At 40.9% G+C, this 18,916-nt stretch overlaps 1 protein-coding gene across 2 annotated transcripts in view; it reads right to left on the bottom strand.

The window, feature by feature from the left end:
* Positions 1-18,916, bottom strand: part of acox3 (acyl-CoA oxidase 3, pristanoyl) — a 36,250-nt gene that overhangs the window by 14,377 nt on the left and 2,957 nt on the right. For both annotated transcript variants that reach the window (XM_063470307.1, XM_063470305.1), the window contains exons 3-10: positions 18,786-18,883; positions 18,542-18,677; positions 18,070-18,144; positions 17,892-17,981; positions 16,139-16,282; positions 13,861-13,949; positions 6,387-6,483; positions 2,863-3,045 (exon numbers count right to left, since the gene is read on the bottom strand). In XM_063470307.1, the coding sequence (XP_063326377.1) occupies positions 2,863-3,045; positions 6,387-6,483; positions 13,861-13,949; positions 16,139-16,282; positions 17,892-17,981; positions 18,070-18,144; positions 18,542-18,677; positions 18,786-18,883 (912 nt within the window). The remainder of the gene's footprint in view (positions 1-2,862; positions 3,046-6,386; positions 6,484-13,860; positions 13,950-16,138; positions 16,283-17,891; positions 17,982-18,069; positions 18,145-18,541; positions 18,678-18,785; positions 18,884-18,916) is intronic.

Here is an 18,916-nt window from a genome sequence, read left to right as displayed (position 1 = left end):
TTATTATCATTATTTAACTAAACTGGGGATTATAGATTATATAGTATTAGTACACTCTGGTGTTATCTTTCACACTTTATGCGGCTATCTTAGTGCATGGCAGCACTAATGAATCAGCTGCTAATAGATGAGGCACACTTGGAAAGTCTAAGTGAAGGCAGGAAGGTCTGATCCCCAAGGATCCTGAGAAGGGACCGGACCCATCCATCTGCTGGCCATTAACCTGCCTCAGTAACACACGGGGCCTCCTGTCAAGCATCAGAGCGGCAAACAAGAGCAGGCAGCTCGCTTACTAACATGCTGTCTATCTGCTGATTCCAGGTCTTTCTGTAGCTCTCCACAAGTAGTCACTGACTCTTGGACGACTCTTCTCATATTTCATTTCACCCCTCTGTCTGAAATCTTGCACCTGATCGTGGACGTTTTATGTGCTCACTCGAGCCTTCAGTCGTTTGGAAATTCTCGTTGACATGAGTACGTTTCCCAACAATAAGGTTGCAAAGGTGTTGAGAAAGCTCCCTGGGGTTAAACATCGAGAGGTTTCCTGTGTGACACCTTGGTAATGAGACGCCTGCTTATGAATGAATCAACTGGTATTAATATTGATATTGATTGATCTACAAAACTGCTCAAAGAAGTCCTGCCATTAATTAATTCTTCAATCTTAAATATGATCAACCTATCTCTAATAATGTACCACAGGCCTTCAAGCTGGCTGTAGTTAAACCTTTACTTAAAAAGCATCTCTAGACCCAGCTGTCTTAGCTAATTATAGGCCAATCTCCAACCTTCCTTTCATATCAAACATCCTTGAAAGAGTAGTTGTCAAACAGCTAACAGATCATCTGCAGAGGAATGGCTTATTTGAAGAGTTTCAGTCAGGTTTCAGAGCTCATCACAGCACAGAAACAGCTTTAGTGAAGGTTACAAATGATCTTCTTATGGCCTCTGACAGTGGACTCATCTCTGTGCTTGTCCTGCTAGACCTCAGTGCAGCGTTCGATACTGTCGACCATAATATCCTATTAGAGCGATTAGAACATGCTGTAGGTATTACAGGTACTGTGCTGCAGTGGTTTGTATCATATCTATCAGACTCCAGTTTGTACATGTAAATGGAGAGTTCTCTTCACACACTAAGGTCAATTATGGTGTTCCACAGGGTTCAGTGCTAGGACCAATTCTGTTTACATTATTCATGCTTCCCTTAGGCAGTATCATCAGAAGACATAGCATACATTTTCACTGCTATGCAGATGACACTCAGCTCTATCTATCCATGAAGCCAGGTAACACACACCAATTAGTTAAACTGCAGGAATGTCTTAAAGACATAAAGACCTGGATGGCCGCTAACTTTCTGCTTCTTAATTCAGATAAAACTGAGGTTATTGTACTTGGCCCTGAAAATCTTAGAAATATGGTATCTAACCAGATTCTTACTCTGGATGGCATTACCTTGGCCTCCAGTAATGCTGTGAGGAACCTTGGAGTCATTTTTGACCAGGACATGTCCTTCAAGGCACATATTAAACAAATATGTAAGACTGCTTTCTTCCATTTGCACAACATCTCTAAAGTTAGAAATATCCTGTCTCAGAGTGACGCTGAAAAACTAGTTCATGCATTTTTTACTTCCAGGCTGGACGACTGCAATTCATTATTATCAGGAAGTCCTAAAAACTCCCTGAAAAGTCTTCAGCTAATCCAAAATGCTGCAGCAAGAGTCCTGACAGGGACTAGAAAGAGAGAGCAGATTTCTCCTGTATTGGCTTCCCTTCATTGGCTTCCTGTTAAATCCAGAATTGAATTCAAAATCCTGCTCCTCACATACAAGGTCTTAAATAATCAGGCCCCATCTTATCTTAATGACCTTGTAGTACCATATCACCCTATTAGAGCACTTCGCTCTCACACTGCAGGCTTGCTTGTTGTTCCTAGAGTATTTAAAAGTAGAATGGGAGGCAGAGCCTTCAGTTTTCAGGCCCCTCTTCTGTGGAACCAGCTTCCAGTTTGGATTCAGGAGACAGACACTATCTCTACTTTTAAGATTAGGCTTAAAACTTTCCTTTTTGCTAAAGCATATAGTTAGGGCTGGACCAGGTGACCCTGAATCCTCCCTTAGTTATGCTGCAATAGACGTAGGCTGCCGGGGATTCCCATGATGCATTGAGTTTTTCCTTTCCAGTCACCTTTCTCACTCACTATGTGTTAATAGACCTCTCTGCATCGAATCATATCTGTTATTAATCTCTGTCTCTCTTCCACAGCATGTCTTTATCCTGTTTTCCTTCTCTCACCCCAACCAATCACAGCAGATGGCCCCGCCCCTCCCTGAGCCTGGTTCTTGTGGAGGTTTCTTCCTGTTAAAAGGGAGTTTTTCCTTCCCACTGTCGCCAAAGTGCTTGCTCATAGGGGGTCATATGATTGTTGGGTTTTTCTCTGTATTTATTATTGTGCGATCTACTGTACAATATAAAGCGCCTTGAGGCGACTTTTGTTGTGATTTGGTGCTGTATAAATAAAATTGAATTGAATTGAATTGAATTGAATATTGTGGCAGTACTGCCTTCTAATTACTGATAGGTAGCAGCTGTCAGGCTTCAGTGTCCTAAGTTTCCATGCATTTGGCACCTCACTTCTTCCATGTGTTCAACACCTTTTCCCTGTTTCACATGTCATTTTACACGTAGCTTAATTCATAGACATTTATAGTTTGATTTTTTTGAGTAAATTGAATGGGTTGTTCCCAACACCTGGTGAAAATGTCATGTCAAAAACACCTTCACAAATATATTTAGTTAGAAAACTGGGTGAAACTTATTTTACCCACTAAACATTACCTTTACCTTATATTATTACCTGTAACTGGTACTCTAAAACAGGAATTTCCTCTGTGTCTTTGGGTCCAAACTGTCTCCTGGCAGCTGAGAAGCGGATAGCCACTGTCAAAGCTAACTTCAGGTTGTTAAGAGCCATCCTGGTGATATACACTCTGCCCCCTGATAAGGCACCAAGAGATGCCCCAAAACGCTTTTTAGGGTCCTGGAAGAGACAAAAGAAACACTGATGAGGCACGATTAAAACCAAGATATTATTATTATTAGTTATTTATAAAATGGCCGTGTGGTCCTTGACGGGATTGCTGAATTGCGTTTCTGAATATGAAAACATAAAATGATTATTTAACTGCACTGCTAATGTTCTTACACAAAATCTAAACTTAAATGTGAATTCATTCATTTCTAGATCCCACAGTCCCAGCAACTACATGCCATTCAAATGCTGGGCAGGCACAGAGTTCTCTGACAGAAATATACACACGTGTAGGGCTGTGCGATATGACCAAAATCTCATATCCCGATATTAAGACATCTATCGTCCGATAACGATATAAATCACAAAAATGCAACATTTTCTGTAAATTCTGTGAATCTCGGGCAGCTCGACTTGCGTGAAGTGTTTCCAGCTGGGCGTCATGTACCTTGAGTCCAGTGTTTTAACTGACGCATGAAACTATACATTTTTAGACATAGGTTGTAACGGCCGCCGTTTTCTTTGTGAGTATTTATTACACAGCGTGCTGCGGGGAAAAGCCTGTTCTAACGTTTGAGTCTAAGGTTTATTTTTTTTAGCACCTGACGGCTCTTTTTTGCTTCTCATCTGTAAATACTCTTCAAAATAAACGGAATCACGTGAAAGATGCAAAGTCTCAACAGGATCTTGAGCTTTATTGTGAAAGGTTTATGTGGAACAAGCAGACACGCGGTGGTTTTACCGTCGTTGTTGCTAACAACAACGCATAAAAACAAGCGCTTGTCTGTCTGTAGTGTGGTTATATTAAATATAAGAGAAAGAGAGAACTTTAAGAAATTAATGTAGCCACTACACTGACCATCAAAATAATGAAAAAATATTGCCGTAAACAGTTTATTTTGCGACACCACGAAACAAACGATAGCGTAAAATGAAACGATAGACGTTTTTATATCGTCATCCGATATATATCGTTATATCGAACAGCCCTACACACGTGTGTGAATATTTATGCCAGTAATATGTGCTGCTTTGTTCTAAACATGAATTGAATCGACCTTTAAGCACAGTGTCACAGTCTGCTGATGGCAGAATTATTGCAGCCTGATTACAGAACTCAGGCAGGGTAGGATGTTGGCTTTCTTAGGGATCTGTTAAAGATCTTTGTGAAGGCGTCCATAAGCTGGTCAGCACATGCCTTGAGTACACATACCATCAGAGGCGGCAGCCTTCATTGGGTTCACTGCACTGGGCACTTGGTCTAATGTGTTTTTTCCTCTGTTGGCACGTTCCACGTACTGTGAGTCAGTCTTTAACCATGCTTTGTTAAAATCACCAGCACTGATAAAAACCCCATCCACATCTATCTGCATGTAATGTAACCCAACCACTGCAGGAGCCTTTCTATAGCCTGCACCCTGCATTGCGTGGTGTTGGATGAGGGTGCACAGCAGAGGGACGAGTCGGACACAGGTGTTCAATTTGTGGCTGGACTGCACGGTTTATTCAGACTAGGGTCAGGCGATATGTAAAAATTTTCCATCCGGCAATCGTCAGGCCAACAATCACCGATGGGCGATATATTTGCGCATGCGGAGACTTTTTGATGGGCGGAGCCATGTAATCATGCATGGACTGATTTGCGTGTTTACAACACAGAAGAAGTCCAAACATGGACGAACTAATTTCCAAAAACAAAAAACCCCCCCAAAAAACCCCGCTGTCAGCGTTAACGTGGCTTAAACGCAGTCATCACGTTTAAAAATTTAACGCGTTCGACCCTTCTGTAGCGCAAAACGAACAAACTTTGGACAAACTGCCGAAATGCATTGACAGAGACATTTCAGGGATTTAGACTCAGTCTGCGCTCCAGATGGGTTAATTGTTAATCGCGTTAGTCGTGATGACAGCGCGTTAACGCTGACGGCACTAAAAGAAATAAAAAGTCTCCAATTTGAGATGAAATAGATAAACCTGAGGATGTAACCAAAGCGGTGTGTCACTTGTGCAGACGTATAGTGCGAGTAAAGTACTCAAACCCGACTAACTTGCATGAGCATGCACGTGTCCACCATCCAGCTGAGCATGCTAGGCTATCAGCAGCTTCTGCAGCTCCATTGATGAGCATTTGGGCGCACTCTGAGGAGGAGCATTTGCTCGCATTATTTTTTCTGTTGACTGCTTCTATTAGCTCCATCATTATTAGCAAACTTACTCATGGGCAAATAAAGAAATAAATCGCCTGTGTAAAAACTGGTCGATATATTTGTCCAATCGCCCGACCCTAATTCAGACACCCTGGCATACAACAAACCAATTCTGCCACTGGCACCAATCACAGTGTTTGCTAAAAAAAATTAAAATTTGCTAAAGATAAACAAAAAAAACCCCAAGTTGTATAAAAATAATCATCTAATTAAGTCACTGTTATAAAGATATTCCTGGGTCAAAGTGAGACAAAACTAAGATAAAGAGACCACTAGCAAAGCACGCTGATATTTACACATAAACCACCTCACACGCCCATCACACAGTGCATAAAGATCTCATTAAACCCATTATGTAAACACGTTGAATGGACAATTGCCATTTTGCAAGGGATAATGCCAAATTTAAAAATCCAACGAGGGGCACCGCTAGTGGTGCTTACCTCACGAAGCCGTCACAGTGAACACAGAACCAAGAACTTCAACTACGGTGTCCTTTCCGGGACAAATGCCAGAAATTGCTTAAATCTACAGGGCATATGCATCTCAATATGTGATTGAACTACCCTACATCCACCTTTAGTTGATGGTGTCCTAGTCATCAAACAAAACAATACAACAAACACCACCCACTGAACAGTGACCACATGGCAGTCACAATACGTGTGACTAATGATTGATGGTATTAAATCAAGTGTAATGAGAAAATGTGTATGTGAACCACTTATTAAGGTGGGTATAGTAGCTGTGCTATATACCAAGATGGCGGCGCACACAGTTGCTGCACCCGCCAGAGCCTCAGATAAGTGGCCTGACAATAGGTTGGAGATGTTCAAGGATGAGTCTTTCCCAGCAGCTTTCAACCGGCTGTCGGTTGTCAGAATTGCCGCTCTCAGCCAGCTAAGTGACTGTATCTGTACACTTACTGTTGATATGTGTTGTTAACCGCTTATAATTTCAATAACTTCAATAATAATAACAGTTATAAATAATTAGTTAGTTCTTTAAAGAAAGAGAGCATCTCTGAAATAAACCCATTATGCTCTGGAAAGGTCTTAAAGGTTATATTTAAAAAGCGAAGGCACAGGAAATCAGGCCTTCATCAAGTGCCTTCTTTGGCTGCCGCTGGAAATCTGTACTGACCTTAAATGGTGTCACGTAGCGACCATCAGGAGTCAGATCTCCGGTCTTATTCAGCAGGTTCTCGCGTGGGATTCTCACATTGTGGAACATCGCAAACCTGTTGTGAGAGAAAGACGTAAATGTTACAGAAAAGGTTACACATCAAAGAGCGAGCCATTCAGTGGATTCTAATGTTTCTTTGTTTTCTTTGTTTCTGGTCTGCAGGCAGGTCAGGCAGACCAATTCAAGAAAAAAAAAACCAAGAAATTTTACCATTTCATTAAAAAATTGCTAATTTTGAGTCTGTTGGAAGTTGGAACGGAGGCAACAAAAGACTGTAAAATTAGGTGGTACATTTTCTCAGAAAGTAAAGATGGGCAGAGGTGCACCAGTCTGCAAAAGTTGTGGAACAATTTCTGAATACTGTTAAAATAAAATTGTGAATTTTATGAATATCATCATCTACAGTACAAAGTGTTAACAAAAGATTCTGGAGCAGTTTCTTTTGTCAACACTATATTAACAATCCAATATTGGATGACCATGATCTTTAGGCCCCCAGACAGCACTGGATTATATTCTATTATTTAAAATATAGCGCAGGGCACTGAATTGGGTGATTCCCACAAAGCTGTGGTTAGCAAGTCTAGGTCATATTCTCCAAAACCAAAGAGACCTCGAGGAATAAATGGGTTTTTAATCATTTTAACACAATTCCACAGTAATTTACTAAAAATTCTCATCACCAATATGTGTCTGGATCAATTTTTTAAGTTTTTGTAATGTCATAAAAATCCTTATCATATAAAACAGATACAAATCTGCCAAGATATGTAAAAATGTCTATATTTATGCCTAATATTAATATATATATATATATATATATATGGTATTTAACCAAAAAAAAATTTGAATTTATTGAATCTTCCGTCATTATCATTACCGATATGGGATTATTCTCAATTCATTTTTTAAATATAAAAAAATATATAATTTTATAACGGAGGAGAGCAGCTGGTGGTGTCATGTTTTAATGACCCGGGCACTTGGAGGGCTTTGTTTCCTGAGGGATGGCAGGGATGAGGAGCAGAGAGATGGTGATCATGTTGCCCTATGTGTGGGAGGGGTGTCGCTTTGTTTCTGTTTGATATTACTGTACACACGGTCCAGAGTCCTGACCCCCATTGGTGGAATTTTGGAAGTAGAGATTTCAAATATGGCTTATTAAAATCCCCAGCAACAATATGGACGCCCTCTGAGCGCTCCCTCGGCTGTTTACTGATAATAAGTTGGAGGTTGTTGATTGCTGAGCTAACGGTAGCATGGAGGGGCATGTAAACAATGGTAACTATGGCTACAGTTAGCACTGAATGGACATGGCCTCTAAGTCCGGTGAGCAGTGACCTTCTATAATTCTGCTGTTATGGCACCAGTCCTGAAGTACATAAGCACAGAGCCCACCGCCCCTTCACTTACTGGAGTCTTTGTTACACTCCTGGCTCGGATTGACTGGTTTTTCATCACAATCAAGTTCTACCTAATGTGTGTTGTTGTCGTCATAGCAACGTGTCCGAGCGTCCTGTGATGTAATTAATATGTGACACGAGCGCTACAAAAAAGGTGGACGTCGAGGCAAGAAGATACCTGCTGCTCAATCTGTGGCTTATTTTCCACCTCAGGGATCCTGGGCGGACAGTTACTTATAAAGTACCAGGTATCAGGTACCATGACCTAATGGAAAACCCTGAAAAGACTTTTTTAAGGACAACAACCCATGGAGTGTCCGATGGTTTTCTAATCCCGGGTGGGATACTGTGGATCCAATCCGAAGTAAAGTCCAGGTTCAGACTGGGGCCAATGTCTATCAGTTCCTGATGACTTAAAGTGATTAGTGCGTCGCAGAAGGACACAACAACATCTTTTAATTTTAAAGTCTTACTCTTTACTGGAAGCATTAAATTACTTTGGTCAGAAGCACATCGATGGTTTATGTGCCGATGTTTACTTATATCTGTGGATAGGCTTTGTTGGTTATTGCAAGGTCTGGGCAAACACACAAACATGATTGGACTTTTGCACTCAGAGCTTTCTGATCTTTCCCTTCCTGGGAGGCGTTCTCACTTGATATTGGCTCTCTGCAGTAGAGTATCACTTACTGTTCCTTTTACAACACATAGTGGTATTTTTGTAAACCTTATCTATGTAGCCAGTTTAATTAATAACTCGTATATAACATCTTATTTTATAAGTCTAATCTTCATGTGTTTTATCCTGTTCGATCACCTGCTTTTTCACAGTATTCATTCACGTTGAAGCTGGATTCACCAGCTTAGCTTAGCTCGTAGCCAACTCACTAGCAGCATGGCACCTTCACCTGTCCCTTCTGCACTTTCCTGCTCAGTGCTCCAAATGTTTAGTTATGCACAGCTACTTTCAATACCACTGACATTTAGACTCTCTTTATCCAATTGATCATCGAATTAACTTCAACAATTACTTTCACTAAACCAAGGGTTTAGCTGAGGAGTTGAGGAGGTCATTCACTCATTTAAATCAGCTGTGTTGGATCAAGGACATCTAAAACCTGCAGCACACAGACCCTTGAGGCCTGGAGTTGGACACCCCTGCTCCAAACCATCACTATATCTTTTAGACCCCATTCCTAAAAGACTGCTCAAAGAAGTGCCACCTTTCATTGATGCATAAGTGTTAAATATGATCAACCTATTCATTGGCTACATACCACAAGCCTTCAGGCTGACAATAGTTAAATCACTACTTAAAACCCATCACTTGACCCAGCTGTCCTATCTAATTACAGTATAAGCCAATCTCCAACATTCCTTTACATGAAGCCAGAAGACACAAGAATTAGCTACGCTACAGCAATGTCTTAAAGACAAAAAGATCTGGATGACCTCTGCTTCTAAATTCAGATAAAACTGAGAAATCGAGGAGGACGAGGATGATGATGATGAGGATGAGGAGGAGGAGAAGGATGATGTTGATGATGATTTATTTTTCACTTGCAGTTGCCTGCAGCGAAATTGGACCTCTTCCGGCCATACATACATTACACAAACGTCACATCGGGGAGACAGGTCAGAACAGGTAGCGTAAAGAAAAACAATGAAATCTCCCTTATCGCGTCTTCTTTTTGCGTTATCAATTGGACCATTGGTGATTAAGCTGCGAGCTGACAATTGCATTAAGGGTATCTTCAGAGCTGACCAGGAGCACAAAATATCCTTATATGCTGACGATCTCCTGTTGTATATGTCAGAGCCTTTATGCTCTCTTCCCCGTGCTGTCATTTTTGAATGTTTTGGCAAACTTTCAGGTTACAAGTTGAACCTGCATAAAAGTGAACTTCTCTGTGTCAACTATTGCCAGGAAGATTTCATTTTCAAATTTTCAATTTAAAGTTAAATCAGAGTATGTGACCTATCGGGGGTTAGGTTACCCACTCATACAAAGGTCTTTATGAAAGAAACTTTGTCGCACTGCATGAGAATACTGAGACAGATCTTCAGAGATGGACCAGTTTACCACTGTCATTAATTGGCCGCATCAGTTCTATCAAAATGAACATACGACCCAAGTTCCTTTATTTATTTCAATGTATCCCATGCTACTTACCCAATAAGTATTTTATAACATTGAAAAAGCATATCTCTGCATTTATTTGGAATGGCAAAAGTCCACGAATTCATAAAGATTTCATGCAGAGAACTAGGCCAGTGGGTGGATTAGCCTTGCCAAACTTTCAGTCTTATTATTGGGAAGCAAATATTCGAAATATGCTGTACTGGATGAGTGACTTTACTACAGAGACTCCAGCTTGGCTCCAAATTGAGTCATCCATTTGTGGCAAAATGTGCCTATCAGCTTTGTTGAGTCCAGCTCTCCCATTAGAACTGTACACCTATAAACGTAAACCTTTGTTGTATGACTCGCTCAGAATCTGGGTGCAATGTAGGAAAAGGTTTGGGTTACCCCCTGTGTGACAGATGTAAAGCAGAAACAGGTTCACGCCTTCATACTTTTTGGACGTGCCCCAATCTAAACTATTGGGAGTCTACATTTAATACTTTTTCAGAGATATATAATGTTAAATATGATCCTTCTGCTCTAATAGCCATCTTTGGGGTGATACCTCAAAACATCACTCTGCCAAAATACTATTCAGTTCTATTGCCTTTGCTTCACTCATTGCAACCATGATATGGTTTTTGGAACTCATGCCCCTTTGAACAAGTTACTGATACTTGTTCAAATTTAATAACTGTACAGTACTCCATTTATAGTAACCATTGTCCATTGTCCATATGTAAATATGTAAGAAAAAATGGTGTATTTTTCTGTTCTGTGACCTGTTTGTTTGTATATGTGTCTTTCTGGCTGCTGTTACAACCAAATTTCCCCTTGTGGGACAATTAAAGGATTATTCTATTCTATTCTTCTATACCCTTGTCCTCTTGCTTCTCATCTTTCTCACACTGTAAGGAATCTCGGAGTGTTTTTAGATAGCTCCTTTAAATTAGAGAAGCAAGTGTCCACTGTTTTTATCAGTTACGTGACATTGCCAAAGCTAAGCCTTATCTTCATCCAAGAGACCTAGAAACACTTATCCATGCCTTCATCACCTCTAGACTGGACTACTGCAATTCTCTCTATTTGGGTCTTCAACACTCATCTCTTCATCGCTTGCAGTTTGTCCAAAATGCCGCTGCACGTCTTTTAACAGGTGTTAGAATGTATGAACACATCACTCCAGTTTTACACTGGCTCCCTGTAAAATCTCGTGTTGATTTTAAGATTCTTTTACTTACTTTTAAAGTTATAAATAATATGGCGCCCTGTTATTTAAACGAACTCCTCAACATGTACGACCCCAAAAGAGCACTGAGATCATCTAGCCTGATGCTCGCAGCACAACCAAGGTCTCGGGGCTTCGCAGTAGCAGCACCCAGACTCTGGAATAATCTGCCAGAGGAGATTCGTAATTCAGAGTCTATTCAGTCTTTTAAATCGCGTCTTAAAACTCACTTTTTTACTTTGGCTTTTAGTTCGAGTTCAGTATGAGCACCATCAGGCCTGTTTTATGTTTTTATTGTTAATTCACTGTCTGCTTATTTACCTGTATTTGTTTCTAATTTATCTATAATTGTTTCTCTATTGTTTTCTCTTGTTTATAACCGATTGTGAAACACTTTGGTCAACTCTGTTGTTTTTAAATGTGCTATACAAATCAATTTTGAATTGAAAGCCGCCTTATACTTTTAAGATGGAAGCAGGAAGCCCCTGCCACACATGAACAGTGGCTTGCAGAGCTCATGTTTTTGCATTTGGAAAGGATGAGATATACACTGACAGGTCCAACCACCAAATTTCTTAAGGCATGGCAGCCATTTCTAATGTACACAGAAACACATAAAATGATCACCTTATCATGACCTGGTACCATATCTCTATATCACTATCGTAGTTAACTGTACACTGAATGTCCCTTATACATTTTATTTTTATATTTGTGATTGTTGTTGTTGCTGCTGCTGTAGTTTCTTTTGCTTGTTTGTTTGTTTTTCTTCTCTCTTTCTGTTATCTTTTTGCTGTTCAATATTTACAATACCAAAGTACTGTATGTTCAAAGTTTTGCTATTAACATGCTGCTGTGGCTGAAAATCAAATTATTATTTTATTGAAAAAAACAAACAAACAAAAAAAAAAGAACAATGAAATGTACAACACAATAGGGGAGTGGAGGAAAGCGAAGGAGAACTCTACTCAGACTGAGCTCCTGGTAGGAGATCAGTTCGCCGGTGTAGACAGCAGCATCCAGGAGGCGTTTGGGATGGGGGGAAGGGGGGTGAGTGGGATGTGTGTGTGTGTGTGTGTGTGTGTGTGTGTGTGTGTGTGTGTGTGTGTGTGTGTGTGTGTGTGTGTTTAACGGAGAGAGTGTCCTTCCACCTGGCTGACCAAAAGTAAACAGTCCTACAGCCGACCCAGGGGGCTTGAAGGGTGCAGCAGAGAGTCAAAACACAGCCCCGTTATCAAAGAGAAAACTTGGTTGTTTTCAGCCAGCCTCGGCCTTGGGGGTAGCCAGATGAGAGAAATTATGTTTGTTTGGTTTAATGCGAACAACTGCATCAAATTTTACAGCTGATCTAAATGTCCATCACTGGTCACCAGGTCTGTCAATTTCCTGTTGAAGAGCCATGAGCTTCTCCAAGATCTTTTCCATGTTGCATTCAATAAACACAGTCTGAGCACTCTAAATCATGGAGACCCATTACCATAATGTATTTGAAAGCCTGGCTGCCGATGGTGTCCAAGTCCTTGGTTCTAGAGAAACTCATTGTTATGATTGAGGGTAAATACGCTGCCTTTACGAAGATGTGGGGAAAGGTTTTGTTGTTGTTGAAATGTAAAGAGATGAGCGATGATGAACAAATATAACTGTACTGATTTAATTTCATATTGTATTTTTGTTATTTCTATGGAAAACTCAAAAAACCCCACATGTACATGACTGTTTAATAAAAAGGTAAGAAATGGAGATGTTGATGTTAAACGACCTAAGACTAAAGAGGACACAGTTTATTCCTTTTTTAAATGTATGCTTGTGTTTATATGGCACGTAAATACATTTAAAGGGTTTAGCTGTTTGTTTGTTGTTTTGTCTTTTCTCGACTCGATAAAAGTTAACGTGAGGGTTCCCGATGGTTAGGGACAAATGCAATCGCATGGCAGGATGCTGTAAACTCCAGGCCTCGAGGGCCGGTGTCCTGCAGGTTTTAGATCTCACCCTGGGTCGACACACCTGAATCAAATTAGTTCATTACCAGGCCTCTGGAGAACTTCAAGAAATCTTGAGGAGGTCATTTAGCCATTTAAATCAGTTGTGTTGGATCAAGGACACATCTAAAACCTGCAGGACACGCTTTATCCACAATGCGAGGTTAGTCATTAATATACTGCAACAACATGGGAATAGAACATCTGTGAGAGGATTCAGCATTAATGAATCAATGGTGGGGAAGTGGAGGAAGTGCAGTTTTTGGCTTCCCTCATATTCCAAAAGGTGCTTCGTCTCTTCGCGATTACTGTCGCCCGCCATAATTTGCAGATGATGTTGCTTCAAAACAGGCGCAGCTTGATGACATCATGAACATGCGCTATCGCGGTAGAGCAGGTATAGTCAAAATCTCTACCGTTGGCCAAATTCATATTGTACCGTATACAGTTTATACCGCCCACCCCTAAGACACAGTCATACAGTCTAAATGTCAAATGTGTGGTTAAAAAGATTCATGAAGATAACTGTAATGTTCTTTCAGTACTCTGAAACACTGTGTGTACCATTCCAGCAGACCAACACTTTTTTCACTCTACCTGTTGACTGCAATAGCCAGTGAGACATCAAGGGCATCATGTCTTTATTTGCTTGTGTTTTGCATCTTATTTTACAAATGCAGCATTTGCAGTCACCTACCCATTATCCAGTGCATTCTGACCCAGCTTCTTCCCCATGTCTCCGACCAGCACACCAGGCAAAGCCAGCAGGGTCTTGGGATCTCTCACCTGGAGCAGAGTGATTACAGCTTAACTGGCTGTGTGTCAAATAATACACAAATCTACACAAACATCTGAAAATAACACACAGTATAAGATAACTGCAGTATGACTTTTTATTTGACCAACTCTGCTGATTATACATGATTTCTAACGCTTTTAGAAATCGTGGTGTTCTCAAGTCTTTTTAGACAGTTATCATTTTTAAGAAATAATGAAAATGAAAATAACACACCATTTTTCTTTTATTTAAAATAAATAGTCTTTTGTATGCATCTTCCTTTTTGTAACGGCCGTGCAGCCCATGTTGTAGGTTATGCACAGTGCACGAGTGAGCGATAGCAGAGAGTCCAGGCAGGGTAGGTTGACATGAGTGTCTCAGAGGATTTGTGACAGAAGAATAGCAGCAAGAGTGAAAATGAAAGGTTTATCTGATGGAAGTGAGACCTGCTGACAGCTGGAGGTGGCAGATTGGAAGATACTAAGGTTTCTTTATTGAGAGTGAAGAGAATGGACCAAATTAGAAATGGTATAAATTAGAGAGACAGCACAGGTCAAGCATTTTGGAGACAAAATTAGACAGACATGCAAGCAATAGGAAAAGAGGAACCACAGAAAAGATTTACATGTCCTCCAGTAAAGAAAGACACGTAGAGGGCTGGTGTAACAAGAGGATGCTATGGACGGGGTGAGACGGAGGCAGATATCTGCTGTGGTGCAGCTGAAAAAAAAGTTACTCGAGGGACGCCATCTGAGCTTGAAAAATGATCAGGTACTAGTGATGGGCAGAGCGAGGCGTGCACTGAGGTTTCGAAACAATCTGAATCCCATCTCCACAGTGACACCTGCTGGCCAATTTGGTTATTGCAACCCCTTGACAATCTTATTCTGTGAAACCGTAACACAGACAAGTCCAGCACAATTCCTAACAAAGCTACTTATTACACCAGACTGTCAATAATGGTGACCACCACACATTTTGGAGAAATCCCCGCACAAACAAGGCAAGAAAATATTGAGCCTGTTGCAACTGTAATGAACATTATTACATATTGTTATTGTTTATTTTATTGTTAGCTTTTTTACAGAGCAACTTGCAACTATTGTAACAAGTAGTATAATAAATAACTTTTTCCCAGGAGTAACTAAGTAACATACTGCATTACTTTAAGTGTTCTGTGAAACGTGTAATAATGGCTTTTTTAAGTAACGACTCTAATCACAACACCTCAACAACCGTGGACACACATCTGACCCACAGCATGGAGTTAATCTGCATGACTGTCATTTCTTTCCTGCTGCTTAGCAACGGCGGTGACTCTCAAAACAACGTGAACAAGAACCCAGTGAGAATCGATAAGAAAACAGATAAGGTATCGAACTGAGAAGTGATATTGATAATGGAATCAGAATCGCTACATTCTTATCAATTCCCATCCCCAGTAATGAACAGTGTGCTTCAGTAAAATCCTCCCTTTGTTAACATTTGTGTTGCTCACAATAACTCAATAAAATAAAACATAAATGATAATATTAAGTATAACCACAGGTTTCCAGCTGTTTTAGGACTGTCTTTGTTTTTGTTAGCTCGCTCACAGCCCTCAGAACTTTCTAGGAGTTCATGTCATCAGGTTTCCTCTACACACTGTCAAGTAAAGCTAGTAGCTGCCATGTGTTAAGTTTTATTTTTAATTAATTTAAAATTATATTTAAATGAAAAAGTGTAATTTGTTTCCTTCTTTATAAAAAGAAACATTTGTTTACAGGGTCTAATTCTGATCAAGTGTAACAGTCCATTTCATGCACGTCCATCAGTTAAATCATCCTCTGCTGAAGTCAAAGGAGTTTGCAAAGAAAAGCGTCTGGACTTCTTTAAGTTGCTTGAAGACGTTTCACCTCTCACTCTGAGTCCCGTGACCTGGATGATTTGAACCACAGTTAAAGGCACTGTTTGGAAACATCAGCACTTCAGAAGCTCGACACAGTGTCAAAACAGAAGTACTGAGCTTCACATCCCTATCAGCTACTAGAAACTTAGCTGTGAGGTCCCCTATGGCTCTAAACACTGTTGGAGTGGATGGTTTTATTTCAATAGCTACTTGACAACACAAATGCTCTTGGACTTGCTAATAGTTGCCTTGTACCTTGTGATGTAAGCAGCCATTTCTTTAAAGATATTCAAATTCACCAGAACTCACCGGGACAACAAAAGAGTGCAGTCCGTGGCACACCTGATCAGGTGTGTAGAGCTGAGCGTACACCACAGCATGGGTAGCAGTCTTTCCCAGGTTCCCCACCCAGAACTTTGCAGCCTCAAAGTCCGGAGAGTTGATCACAAACTCCTACAGAAGAGAAACAGAAATCAGTTCAAGTGAGGAGAAATTAAAATTCCTCCATGTGATCCTCAGTCAAATGAAAAGTCAGCTATTAGAGACTGACACTGTATGACCTAAGGGGTGCTCTCTCAAATGCCCTCATAATTTTAAATTAAAATTTTATTTGATTTCATTATCTTATGACATGATACCTACCAATCCTGGAGACCGAGCAATACTGGAAGACCATATGGGAGAAGGACGATACTTAACAACAAGGCTCAGTGACCATAAGAGCAGACCACAGCAACCTCCTGAACAGGATCCAGTAACCGTCACAGTGGCAAACATCCAAGAAAGAGTCTTCAGCATGAACAGCTGGATAACACCAGGCCCTGATGATCCAAACCCACTGGCTGAAGAAGCAAACTGCACTCCATGAGCACCTGGCAGCACAAATGAACCAGCTGCTAATGGAAAAGACATGCTCAGAAAGGCTAACGAAAGGCGAAACAGCAGCTACTGGTAGACAGAGCAGTAGCCCGAGACTGTAAGACCAGACTGACCGACCTGTGCACCGCCTGTATTGAATACAAGAAAGCCTCAATGACTCAATGCTCCACACATGGATCCTGGAATTCTTAGAACTGTACAGGATCAAGGGGACCCTCAGAGCCTACAGTGTGGATGCGAAGAACAACACTAGAGGCCAACTTCAAGTGGCATCAAGTGCACGATCTACCAAGGAGATGCTCTCTCCCCACTGTTCTTCATAAGCCTGAACCCCCTCGGTGAAGTCATCAAATCTGGCTATGGATACCGACTACGGCATGGAGTAATTGTCAGCCACCTCCTCTACATGGATGACTGTACTTCAGAGTGAACGAGACATTGATCTGATCTACTGACTACATTGATAGATCAACTGATCCATACCACTAGGATCTACAGCAATGACACTGGAATGTCATTCGAACATGAGAAGTGTAGTCGGATGGTAACAAAAACAGGGAATAATCAGCTAGCCAAAGGAGGACAAGCCCGACCTTAGCATGCATGAAGGGTTTCACTCCAAAGCACGCTGAGACTACACGCTAAGGCGAAGTAAGGTTGCCATGGACTAGTGTGTGTAAAAAACACTTTTCAAGATGAAACTACAAAGATCCATGAGTACATTAGGAAGATGGCCACATCCGAATATGTGTTTAGTGAATTCCTCAGGCAGCAGAAACCCAAGAAAGATGAAGAGCAAGAAGTGGAACCATCATGGAAGAAGAGGCCCCTGCATGGCATGTACAACCGGCAGATAGAAAAAAGTGGCTCCCCAGGAAGTGGTTCCTGTGGCACTCTGAGCATTTGGTGCAGTAACCCCAAAAATGGGAAGTTGGCTCCAGCAGTTCCCAGGAATGATATCCAAAACCCATCCAGATAAAGACTGCCTGCAAGGTGGTGTGTGTGTGTGTGTGTGTGTGTGTGTGTGTGTGTGTGTGTGTGTGTGTGTGTGTGTGTGTGTGTGTGTGTGTGTGTGTGTGTGTGTGTGTGTGTGTGTGTTTTCAGAGTGCACTGACCTGAGTACACTCTGAAAACACAGAGTGTACTCAGGTCAGTACACTCTGTGTTTTCAGAGTGTACTGACCTGAGTAGAGGGGTCATACTTGGCCGTGGTCCTCATGGCTCTGGTGTTACTGCCATGGCTCAACTCAGTCAAAGCAAAGCATCCAAAGATCTATAAGCACATATGTAAAGTTTTATGAACACAATAGTAGACAGTAAGCAGTCGACTCCTTTCTCCTAATCAGGATTCGCTGTCTTACCTTCATGTCTTCAATGTTTTCAACAAATTTCTTATGTCTGCTTGACCCTGAGTTGGCAACAGTTGCTCCAAACATCTGAAACATAAAAGGTTTTGAATCTAACTCACTGAATGACACGATAAAAGAGAAAAACAAATAATAACAGCTATGTGAAGATATTAAACAAATAAAAGCTTTTCCCCAATTTTAAAAACTGTTTTTAACACAACCGATCTTTATGCAGAATACCCTTTTAGTAATGTTTTGCTAAATGCATCCTGGAGAATAATAATAGTGGCTCAGTCCCAAAACTAGAAACTTTCTAATGTTTGTGGAGATTAAAAAACACAAACAAACAAACCACACGTTCTATGGTTTAAAATTACAGTGCTGCTTGTCGCTTGTTTTAGAGTTTTCTTAACATTGCTCAGAAACACAATCTTAGTTATCTCATATAACAAACACTCTGTGTGTCTGTGTGAGGACATTTTACCCCTATGCTGAGGAAGAGCTTAGCAACCAAGGCCCAGTCATACATGCCCAGACAGTCTTCGAGGTACACCGCTTTCCAGGGATTGGCCATCGCCTCTTCCTTGGTGACAAAGTTGTACCGAAGCAGCTGCTTCATTCTGTGAATGTTCATAAGGAGTTTTATTGTCTTTAGAAAGTACCGAATTACAGAACAGAGGACACGACAGGTGCTACATAACTTCAGCTGTAGTTTACCAAGTAGATACCTCAGAAAGTTCAACTCTCTCTTTTTCTCTATGGGGACATCTTCACCAGGCTGACGGGCAAACAGAGGGTCGTTCTCCAGTGTCTTGAACACATGTTGCTACAATGTGGAAATGACCAGACAGTGTAAGAC

This window comes from Pelmatolapia mariae, linkage group LG3_W (assembly GCF_036321145.2).
Source record: "Pelmatolapia mariae isolate MD_Pm_ZW linkage group LG3_W, Pm_UMD_F_2, whole genome shotgun sequence".
Classification (NCBI taxonomy): domain Eukaryota; kingdom Metazoa; phylum Chordata; class Actinopteri; order Cichliformes; family Cichlidae; genus Pelmatolapia; species Pelmatolapia mariae.
The sequence above is the reverse complement of the archived record's forward strand: the minus strand, read 5'-3'. Positions and strand labels throughout refer to the sequence as shown.